An 11,894-nucleotide genomic window follows, 5' to 3' on the forward strand; every position below is an offset into this window, starting at 1 on the left:
GAATCTTATAAATGCTGTAAAGTAGAAGAAAATACATATTTCTATTTCAACTTAGGTTTTGTCCAATTTGCCTGTATGTCTGAGTTTTTAAAACATCTACTGCAGCTTTATAATATTTTTGGTGTTTTGTGCTTTGTTTTTGATTTGCTTGTTTATTTTTCTTCTCCAATTTCTTGTACTGTTCCCTTGCTGGATAAGCAGCGTTTGGAAGCTTTTAAGCATTGTTGAAGGATTTATATATAAACCTCTGAAAGACCATTTAATGTTCCATTTCTGGGATCACAGTCATTATCTTCTCTGTATATTTTTCATGTTTGGATTTTTTATTTTTTTTTTTTCAGAAAAAGACTTCTTATTTTCAGTGAAGGGATCATATGAGAAGAGCCAGATCCTGTCGCTGGGCTCTTTCTGGCAACCTCTGAAGCCCCTGAACTTCCATTACACCAAGTACAGACTGTCAGAGCTGTGCATGGCTCTAGCAGACAAGAGACCTCATTTCTGCTCGGTATGTGGTCATTAGCTTGAGTAAGCACAGTAAACTCATGGTTTTCTACACTTAACTGAGGCAAATTGAAAGAGTTTGTATTTTCAATAAAGAGCTATCTTTCATGAACTTCAGCTCTGAAACAGCATTGTAATCCCTAAGACATACAAATATTAGATACCAACTTAAAAACTGCTGGACAAGGGGCCCCATTTGAAAAAGGTAAATTGGAGACAGTGTTTTTGTATGGTTTATACATTAAATATTTCTCTACAATATTATTTATTTTTCAGAGTACTTCAGGTGAAGACAAAAAAGACTGCCATGCATCCCTTGCTATTCCTCTGGATTCACTTCCATTCAGTGAGAAAGTGGCAGTAGCAAAGGTGATTGATACCAACTTAGAATAAATGTTAAGCTACAGACCAAAGATCAACAGGCATGAGTTAATTAGATCAGTGTGAAGAAGGGGTTTAGATATGTAACTGTTAGTGCCCTTAGCTTCTTAACAATTCCTAACACCATGGACAACATTTTCATGTGAACCTAGCAGAACAAAAAAATCACAGCCAAACACATGACAAAGGGATTTTTGTGACAACCTCAGGGACTAATGCAGATCAGAGCAAATGCAAATAATGAGGCAGCATGGAGCACACTGGCAGAGCTGGTGTTGGTTTTTACTGTATACTGCTCTCTTTATCTTTAATATAAAACAATATAAGTGGACTTCGAAGAGTTTTAAGATTTTGATGGATTTTCTGATTATTATGGCTTTGTGACTCAATGTGACTCTTAGAAAAAGAGAAGGGCTTCAGAGCTGATGGTAAAGAAAGAACGTAAAATGATCTCCAGTGTTTCTATTGTGTTTTTTTCCTAGGATGAGACAATCAATTTACATCTGAAGTCAAATGACTGGTAAGCAATTCTGTCCTAAGGTTTTGTTGTTGTGAAAAAAAAAAAAAAAAGCCTTTTTGACTTCTAGCCTATTTCTGTAACTAAGGGAGAAAGTATTTAGTCAATGATTATATTTACCTCTTCACCTATGTTCATTACCCATGTCCAGAACGTGGTTAACTGTGCTAGGTAAAATTTCCTGTTATGCTGCTAGACAGAAGTTCAGTTTAGATGGGGAGAATAATGTTTTCTGGTCGCAACATATGTAAAGCTATATATTTCGAAAAAGACATCTTTCCTTTCCTTCCTTGTAAAAATACAGAGTATTTATATTTATAAAATCTGGCAGTCCTGAGGCACGAAATCCTAAATATTCCCCTGCTTATAGTATCCATATATGGATTGCAGTATTTATGTTGGACACTTCCTGAAAAACAGTGTAGTAATAAAGAATATTTCTTTCTGTAATATTTTGCTACTTTGCAGTTTATCAGCCTTTTCTCTACCTTATCTATACCATCTGTGATGTGCTTTTGTGGGGCCACAGCACCAGCTTTTCTAGGCCTCACAATAATGTAGCAATTTGTAAGCAAGCATCCAGATATTAATTTTAAGTGATTGTCCACACCCTGTTTAACCCTGGACTTTGTTTGAGGTCCAGAAACTTAGATGTTCGCTTGGAGTTTGATCTATGTACAGAGGAGAAAAATTTCCTACCGAAAAGGAAGAAGTTTGTGGCTTCTGCTCTGAAAAAAGCACTACATTTAGAGCAAGACCTAGAAGATCATGAGGTATGGGGAGCACCACAGGGACTGTAACATGCTGTGTAACAGGAATATGTTATGCTCATAGCCTTTTGCATACTGTTCCTTAACCAGCCCTGATACATTCACTACACCATGCAAAGCATTGAGGAATGCTTTTCTACATTTTCTATTTTAGATGAAGAGCCAATATCAAACCCTCTCGATACACATTTTCCCTGAAAACATAATGCATAAATCAGAATTTTTTTCTCTATTTCTTTTTCATCTGTGCATTATAGACCTGGATAGTCTGACTATTTTAGCTGATCATTTAGTCACCAAGACTAAATACCTCATAAAGTACTCAATCAGGTTTTAGAGAGATAAAATCTAACAGTTAAAGTGATGCATAATACTGGCCAATGAGAAGGTGTCTTATTTTACACTCTCTCCTCTGGTGCTCATAATTTCAGGTGTAGTTACTCAAATAGAATAAAGATATTCAGCATTTTTTCTCTAATCTGCTTGTCTGAGCTAGGTTTTAAATTTGTTAATGTCCATGCTAGCATGGGGATGGTTGGTGCTTTAGGTTTGTGATCACATGGTTTGTGATCAGGAACTTGAGAAATGAAGAATGGACTTGAAAGCTGGTTAATTTTTTTCACCTGTATTTTCTCCTTTGTCCAGGACACCTGGATCAAAGGCATATTAGCTAATATATGACAGCACGGGTTTAGGCATTATAAATTAGGCCCCTGCTCAAAACCTGATCATATTGCTACATTGTTTCTCATTGGATCAATAGTTTCAGTCAAAAACCCCAGAAGTTTCTTAAGTATAAGAATTTTTAGGAGAAGTACTTCCAACTATTATTTTCAGATTTTTCAGCAAGGGAATATTTCCTTATAGTCAGGTAAATCCAGATCGGAATACTTTGCTTTGACCTGAAGTGTTTGATTTGAATCAGGAAACTGTTGAGTATTTCTTTGATACAATTGCCTGGAAATGTGTGTGGAAAATGTCAATGGACTCCTCTTCTCTCAGTGGGTTTCTTAGAGAAATTTGCCTTCCTGCCACACAATTTAGATTTCCATACAATTAGGCTTCATCACTACAATTATACATTCTAGGTACTTTGTAGGAAATGTAATCTTGCTAGTATGCTTGACTTACAGAGAGGATGAGCTCTGCTCATTATCAAAATAGTCCTCTCAAGAGAAGATGTTTTGCTAAGGAAAATGCAGTCTAATATTGAAATGCCTTGAAATAATAAGCTTTGGTAAGCTAGAGTGTAAATTTTTTTGTGTGTGTGTGTGTTTGTGGGGTGGTTTTTTTTTGTTTTTTTTTTTTTTTTTTTTTTTTGTTTGTTTGGGTTTTTTTTTTCCTGTGCAAAATATAGAGGGTTTTTTTTTTTCATCCCTGCTTGGGGAAATGGTGAAATACTGGAATTTTTTGTGGGACTGATATGCTCAGCTCTGATGACTTCTGCTGGTAAACGAAGTGTTGCTTACTACTGCTGTGTTGGTGATTAAACAGGTACCAGTTGTAGCAGTGATGACAACAGGAGGTGGCACCCGGGCACTGACATCTCTGTTAGGAAACCTGTTGGGTCTTCAAAAGCTGGGTCTCTTGGATGCTATCTCATACATCACTGGGTCATCTGGTTCAACATGGTAAGGAGATCCTGAAAGAAGACATCACTCGTCACCTCTCTAGCCTGCTGTGAGATATTTATTCTCTTCATTTTTGTAACGAAAGGCATGAGCTTCAGTCTTGAGCATTTTTATTGCTGCATTAGGAGCACATTGCCAGTGAATGGACTAAGTGCTGCTGTGTTTCAGCTCTAGACTCTCTCCTACTGAGTCACTGGGGGTGCAAGTCACAGCCTGGTGCATAAACCTTCATAGCAAGGAGGGGCTTTCTTCAAGTTCTCAAGTTTCACTAGTGATTTGGGAAACTCCTCTACATCAAAAGGTCTTTTCAATAATATACTAAGCCCAAAAGAAACTCAGTTAGTTCATTCGATGTGGACCATAAATTTAAGTCTAAAATGTGAAAGTTTTTCTGCATATGACAATGCACTTCCTTTCTTTTCCCCAGGACTTTGTCACATTTGTATCAGAGTGCTGACTGGTCACACAAGGATCTATCAAGACCTATTAGTGAAATCCGCAGACATATGACCAAGTGCAAGCTAAGCTGCTTTTCCCTGGAGAGCATGAAGTACTACGCAAAGGAGCTAAAACTGCGGAAGCAAGAGGGATACCAGATCTCTAGTGTTGATTTTTGGGGACTTCTGCTGGAAAAAGCATTAGACGATGGGGTAGTATTTTTCCCATGTTTTCTCTAACAGCTACTAATACTATTGTATGGAAAATGAAGCTCCAGGGACAGATGCCTGAGAGCATGCCAGTGTTATCCAGCAGATGATTTCTTCTGATTAACAATGGGGTTTTAGGATTGTTAAGCTTGGAAAGGCCTCTGTGTCCAACCACTAACCTATCATTATCATGTTCACCACTAACCCATGTTAGTAGTGAACTAACCTGAATTAGATGTGCCACATCTACACAAATTTCAAACACTTTTACCTCCTTGGGGAACATGCCTCCTTGGGTGGAATGACCCTCCTTGGGTCATTCCACCACCTCAGCTTGGGGAAAGCTGACTAGCTTTCCAGTGAAGAAATGTTTCCTAATATTCAATTTAAACCTCTTTGGGCACAACTTAAGTTCATTTCCTCTTGTCTTGTCACTTGTTACTTGGAAGAAGACACCATTCCCCACTTATCTACTACTTCCTTTCAGGAAGTTGTAGAGTGACAAGGTTTCCCCTGAGCCTTCTTTTCTCCAGGCTACACAGTGCCAGCTCCTTCAGCTGCTCCTTGTAAGACTTTTTCTCTAGACGCTTTCCCAGCTCCATTGCCTTTGCTCCATGTCCTTGTCTGGACATGCTCTAACACCTCAATGTCTTTCTTATAGTGAGGGGCCCAAAACTGGACAGAGCACTTGAGGTGTAGCCTCACCAGAGCTAAGTACACAGGGACAATCACTGCCCTGGTCCTACTACTATTGCTGACACAGGCCAGGATGCCACTGGCCTTCTTGACCACCTACACACACACACTGGATCATGTTCAGCTGCTGTCAGCCAGCACCCCCAGGTCCTTTTCTGCTGGGCAGCTTTCCACATCCCCTTTACTCCAGCCTGTAGTGCTGCTTGGGGTTGTTGTGATCCAAGTGCAGGACTGGACATTTAGCCTTGTGTCAACCTTATATGATTGGCCTTGGCCCATTGATCCAGCCTGTCCAGATCCCCCTGGAGAGCCTTCCTGCTCCCCAGCAGATAGACAACTACCACCCAGCTTAGTGTTTTCTGCAAACTTGTTTAAAGCTTTGTCCCCACATCTCTTAATGCATAATTAGCTGCCCTAGGGGCTTCTGTGGAAAAAGAAGCCTTCTACAAGTATGAGTATCTGGGTACCTAACTAAAGACTCGTGCTCTTGGTTTATTTTCCTCTGTTCATCCCTGTGAGAACAAATTTCCATATAAAGTGAATGTATTTACTAAAAAGAATAGGAGACCATTTTTCAAAAAAAGTGCCCTACAACTCTACCAGTAATTAAATAAGCCTATGTGGATGTGTAAATGTTTAGATCACTCCTTGGTTAAAAAAATGTTTGGGCACAAAATTAGTTGAGAAAATAGCAAAATTAAGAGGGAAACTGCTATGTATTTTGCTGTACTCTTGGAAGCCCATAAATTATGCCAAGAAGGTCTCTTGATTTTGCTCTTTGTCTTTCATCAATTCACAGAAAAATAACCACAAACTCTCAGATGAGCAAGAGGCATTGAGTCAGGGTCAAAATCCCCTACCTATCTACATGATCCTCAACATCAAAGAAGATTACAGCCTTTCAGAGTTCAAAGGTGATGGCAAAAATGGGCTCATTTGGTGTTTGAACTATCAGCATTATTAGTACTTCAACCTCTTCTACAGCTGTCCCATAGCATTTACAAACAGTTTCTTTTCCTCCTTAACTTCCTTTTCCACTTCCAGACTTTATTCCTAGGCTATGGGAGGAACTTATATTCTGTGGGGCAGGAGAAATCTTAAGGAGGTGTTTAAGGACAGCCAAATACTCACAAGCCTTAGCTCAACATGCGGGGTAACTCGGACTCACCCCTCTTGGTATAAACTTTCCTTATGTTCTCTCTAGAGGGTCATTGGAAAATTCTGAATGAACAACACCGTGAAAGGTTACTGAGTGAGTGGCTGACACCAGCTGAATGATAACTCTTTACCCTGAGGAAGGCCAGTCTGAGGTCACCCCGCAGATAGGGTTTATCCTGCAGCTGCCTTTTTGCCTTTTCACAGCCCTTCCAGCAGGGAGGTAGGGATAAGATTAAGATTTAAACGTTTGTTTTATGTCTCTGCAGAATGGGTGGAGTTCACCCCTTATGAGGTTGGGTTCTTAAAATATGGTGCCTTCATTCGTGCTGAGGATTTTGGCAGTGAGTTCTTCATGGGTCGCCTGATGAAGAAGCTTCCTGAGTCCCGAATCTGCTTCATGAAAGGTGATGTGGTCTATTGCGAAAATTTGAATTGCATAAATATGTACATTATTTTTAATATATTGCAAACCCTGCACATTACAACCAGTGCCCTGCATCATGCAGGACTGAAACCAATTGTACACCATGTTGTTCTCACCTTTGACTGAATTCCTTAGACAATGGAGACTGGCTAAAAGTACTGAGAGGAAATTTCAAACCATACTATTCATTGTTGCTGTTGTCTTGAATAGCGATGCTCATGCCTGAAGTTTCAGGGCTGCTTGAAGAGGCTAGGTTCATTTTGAACCAACCAGCAGCAGAGTTCCACATGAAAAACATTTGTATTTTGAAACTGAAATCTTAAAAGTCAAATTTGTCTATGAATGGCATGATCTTAGATGCTAAAGCAATGTTATTACTGAGTTTATTATAAAATACAACAATTTAGAGTAGTTTTGTGAACTGCTACTGATACTTTTTCAAGTTGAATAGTATTCTAAATCCTCTGTAATTTTGCTATGATGATAGCAATAATTGAAATTTATCATTCTTAATTCAGTAAATTGTGTAGCATCCAGTAATATATGAAAAACAGTTTTGCAGGTTTTATACAATTCTTGTTTTAATTTTGCTTAATACTGGAACTCTCTACTATGCCCCTTTGTACATTGGTTCTCTGGGGTAAAGCTGTCTGCAGACAAGTCCATCTGCTCTTAAACAGATATTTTACATGTAAATAAGCACAAGACAAAATAGGACACCAAGGATAGAGGTAAAAACTGGTTAACTTATAAAGTGAAAAATCCATGTAACCAGGAACACCACTTGGTATTCTTTATTTGGTATTCAGAGAAGCTGAGAATGTCAGTATTGTGCAGGAGGAGTCCCGAATCATGTTATTCTAAACATGAAAAAATAGTTGGGCATAGAAAGACAAGATTGTGCTCAGTCACACAAGCACTAAATCTTACAGCTTTATTAGCTATGTTAAGAGTTTTCAGTGTTGTCATGAGTTAAGAGTTGTTTGAGGGAAAACACTCAGAAGAAAACACAGGATCCAAGAGTATGAATAGATCTAAAAAGGGCAGGAGAAATTAATGCATAGTAAATCCCTCTGGTGGCTCTGAAATCCAGTAATTTAGATGCAGCCACCAGTACTAGAAATCCTAAATCCATGAGCTTGAGATGCTGGAGTATGCTGGAGGAATCCCTTCATTCTTCCCTTTTTTCTTTTACTTTCACTCTGTGCTGACTACTAGAGGTAGGAGGTAGGTCACAGAACTAGGTGGGGCTGCAGAGCCTTCTTCTGAGCACGTTGAGCCCCCGTTCCAGTTCCTCAATTGCAGTGGGGCAGTGTGTTTGTACCCAAAGTGGCCAGATAGCAAGCACACCCAACACATCCAGCCTGGGCTGAGCTCTGCTCTCAGCCTCAGCACCTGAGCCTGGTGATCCCTCAGCCACCCGTGTATCTTTATAAAGGATAAGGTGGAGAGTTAAAGCAATGTTGCCATCTAGTGATACCACGTGCAATGCCCTCTTGGGTTGCTATTAAAATGTGATATTAGTTACAGCTTGATAATTTAAAGATAAAAGGGAGAGGAGGCAGGGAGAGGAAAGGCCTTTTCTAAGAGCAGTGGCTAGAGCTGGAAAGGCTGCATGAGCTTACAGGGATACAAGACCCTCATGTTTTCCAGCAGAAGAAAGGCTGGGGTGCTAAGAGCTTTTTCAGTCTCTTCAACTCTGTTGGCCTAGTAAAAGATACCATCTCTCTTCACAGCTCTTACTTCAGCCAATACAGGTACAAAGAAAATTCAGTGCAAGAGGTTAGGACAAGGTTGCCATGTAATTATAAACAAGTTCTGAGGAGACAACAATGTTTGAAAGTCATTAAAATGCAGGGACAGTGTGTAACTCTAAGGGTAAGGGAACCGGAAGAGTTACAGAGTGAGAAGACACCAAGACAGGAGAAACCAGAGCAGTTGTCTTCTCGTAGCAGGGTCGGACAGAAGCTTCTCAGGCTGCTGGGAGATGAGGTTGTCTTGACAGAAACTGGCCAGTAATTATGTGCAAATGAACTCTGCGTGACAGCTAAGTGTAGATCCAGAGAGCCCCAATCTGATTTCTTGATTATGCATTTCTAATATTTCCTCAGTGAGTCTATTCTTACAAGGACTTCCTTTAAAACACAAGGCTCCTGGATTTCTGTCCCACTCTAGAAACAAGCCATGTTTTAAATGGAATTGTATTTCTGTTAATAATTTATGGGATGAATAATTATTTTATTATGCAACTCAAGTTATTGCATCCTGTACAATGTATGGCTTTTGCAAGGCTTTCACTGGTAGAGATTTTCAATGCAAAGCACAGCAATGCCATCTCTGCTAGAGTTCCTCTTGGGGCCTGTGACAAGAGCTGTGGAGGAAGAGATACTTTTCAAAATCCAAGAGACTTTTGGAGATTTCTGCACTGTGAAGACACTTTCAGATGTTCTTTCATGTGGGATGGCAAAAGTGGGAGAAAGACTGGGGGAATGAGAATAACAAATAGAAGGAGAAGGGTCTCCCTCGAAAGACTTTGTGCAGAGAGAAATTTTAGAGAAACAGCAAAGATGTCTTTTATTTAGTGGACTTTTCTGCAGACTATCCCAGACTATACTCCAACCATTTGATTCTTGACTGTCCAGAAGCAGCTTCCAAACCTTTAACTGACTATCCTGACTATACTATGTCTTGTATATGATATAGTAGATCAGACCCTTATTTTATAGGAAATGGCATGGTTTTTCTCACTTATGACCATTGGTTATAGGATAGAAAATGTTGATTTGTATGTGGCAAGGAATTACAGTGGCTGAAGGCCTCACACAATGTTTTAAACTATTTAGGCTCCTCCTGGATGACAGAATGCTAATTGCTGAAAAGAGCTTAATATGGTTTTGGTGATAATTTGGAAATTGAGGCTTTCCAAGACCCCTTGCAAAGCTGAGATATTTTTTTTTAAAGGGATATTTTCCATTAGAATGTCTCTGAAGGAGCTTCCCTGTTCTCTACCATTGCACAGGCCTATGGAGCAATGTCTTTTCATACAACCTCCTGGATGCCTGGCATTCATCAAATCCTACACAGAGGCGCTCACTGAGGTGCACCCAGCACAGCACTGTTGATACTGGTTAGTTATGTTTCTGTTTCTGCTTTACCTGGTGCCTCATAAATCCAGAGGCTTCATGTTGTCAGCTGTATCTAACTAGGTTTCCTCTCTGAATTTATTCATAGCAATATTATTTCCATTAATCTCTCTCATACTGAATTTATGCAAATATAAAACTACTGAAGGTTTTAAACAGATTATCTTTGTCAGGGGCCTTTGGTGAACCTCCAAATTTAACAAACACCTCTGTGCTGTGCTCTCTGTCTGCCTCAGCAGCTGGTGCTTTTCATACATTGTTGTTGAAGACTTCAATTGCATGCAACGTCATTTCAATGTTCTTTGATCTTGATATAAACCTGTGTTTTTCCAAGAGGCCTTGGTTTTCCCTCCTGTGTTTAAAGGCAGTTAGTGAATTTGGTTTATAGGTTTCTATCACTTTCTCTGTGGAAGTGTTGCAAAGCCCTGAGCTCAATAAATCAATAAATACATGTGACAGAACGTCATTGCCTCTCTTCCCAATCTCATGAGGCACTGTACAGCACAACCCTATTTCTTTTTCCTTTGGTGGATGTCTCAGTCTCCTGACAGCTTTTTTTTCTTTCCTTGCAAAGCTGATTTTTATTAATTTTTAAAGGAACAGGTCCAGATTCGGAACCTATCCTAACCTTCACACAGGGAATCTGTCTGTGAGTTCTATCAAAGAATGGATCCATTTTTCCAGTTTTAGCAAGTTTGTTGCCACTCTGTTTCTCATGGAATAGGCTTTACTGAAGACTGATTTTCTTCTTATTCCTATTTTGACATTGATTTATTTGTATGTTGCAATGTCTTATTAGGATCTTTTTTTTCCTAGCTAATATGAGATGCCTTCTATTATTTTAAGTATTGAAAAGAGCCGTATCAAAGCAACAATTTGTTCATCTCCTCTGTCTTTCAGGAGAAGAGCCTTCTCCATCGGACAGGAGACATGAGTTGGAGACTTACTTGGTCACCCCTGAATGTGGCATCATGGGCATCATTCGGCAGATCCTGACAGAGCGGGTGATGGTTTCAAAGTTCTACAACTTCCTGAAGGGATTCCAGCTGCACAATGAATACCTTCAGAACAAAAACTTCTGTATATGGAAAGGTAAACATCCTTGAATATAATTTTTACCTTCTTAGATGGTTGGTGTTTTCATCAGTGAAGAGAAGATAGATGATGAACTTTTGTAATAAATATTTCAAGATAACTATTTAGATTTCATACAGTCAAATCAGCTTCAGCAATTTCCTTGATTCCAGGGAAAAAAATTACTTCTCATCTGGGGTGGAAGAACAGCAACATGAGAAGTGAAAGAACTCTCTTTTTACCTTGAACAGGTCTTTCTTTCATATGTGAAGGCTGAACATCTGTAGTGTTTAAGGATCTTTTGGAAAAAGTAAATGTAATGGATAGCCAAGAGGCATTTTTCCCAATTTTTCCTTATTAGTGAAACAACAGATGTACTGTTTCTTCAGTGAATCACTATAATAACAAATATTTCCTTCTAGATACTGTACTGGAGCATTTCCCCAACCAACTGACACAAACAGCAGAGTTCATGTGCCTGGCTGACACAGCGGGATACATCGACATCAGCTACCCACCACTCATGAGGCCAGAGAGGAAAGTGGATGTTGTCCTGCACTTAAACTATTCTTCTGGATCACAGACCTTGGTGTGAAAAACGCTCTCTTTTCTTGGATAAACAACTGCTTCCTTCTAGCCCTCCTTAACTCCTAAAGGTTCAGAATAATTGATATAGAATAAACTGATTCTGGGAGAAAAGGATCCTTGGTGTAAAGCTCCCTGTGCAGATGCTTAGGTCTTGCAAGTGATGCTGGTGAATCCCCTGAGAACAGAAGTAATATCAGATTTATAAATGTTTTATTTGAATTAACCCTTTTAATAGCTAAATGTTATCTCCTAGACCTGTGTGTTCCTGTGATCTCCATTTTGCTATCTAGATTTCACTCACATGGTGTATTTATATGGTTCTAGTTACCACCACTGATGAACTCATTATGGTTGTGTTGTGATG

General features: G+C 39.3%; 1 protein-coding gene across 7 annotated transcripts in view; it reads left to right on the forward strand.

Moving 5' to 3' along the window:
* Positions 1 to 11,894, forward strand: part of LOC135303155 (cytosolic phospholipase A2 epsilon-like) — a 33,964-nt gene that overhangs the window by 19,565 nt on the left and 2,505 nt on the right. For all 7 annotated transcript variants that reach the window (XM_064424577.1, XM_064424575.1, XM_064424574.1 and 4 more), the window contains 11 exons: positions 342 to 505; positions 778 to 870; positions 1,365 to 1,402; positions 2,037 to 2,172; positions 3,664 to 3,800; positions 4,228 to 4,450; positions 5,943 to 6,057; positions 6,568 to 6,705; positions 9,745 to 9,852; positions 10,769 to 10,960; positions 11,365 to 11,531. In XM_064424577.1, coding sequence (XP_064280647.1) covers positions 342 to 505; positions 778 to 870; positions 1,365 to 1,402; positions 2,037 to 2,172; positions 3,664 to 3,800; positions 4,228 to 4,450; positions 5,943 to 6,057; positions 6,568 to 6,705; positions 9,745 to 9,852; positions 10,769 to 10,960; positions 11,365 to 11,531 — 1,511 coding nt within the window. The remainder of the gene's footprint in view (positions 1 to 341; positions 506 to 777; positions 871 to 1,364; positions 1,403 to 2,036; positions 2,173 to 3,663; positions 3,801 to 4,227; positions 4,451 to 5,942; positions 6,058 to 6,567; positions 6,706 to 9,744; positions 9,853 to 10,768; positions 10,961 to 11,364; positions 11,532 to 11,894) is intronic.

Source organism: Passer domesticus, chromosome 6, assembly GCF_036417665.1.
Source record: "Passer domesticus isolate bPasDom1 chromosome 6, bPasDom1.hap1, whole genome shotgun sequence".
NCBI classification, from domain to species: Eukaryota; Metazoa; Chordata; class Aves; order Passeriformes; family Passeridae; genus Passer; species Passer domesticus.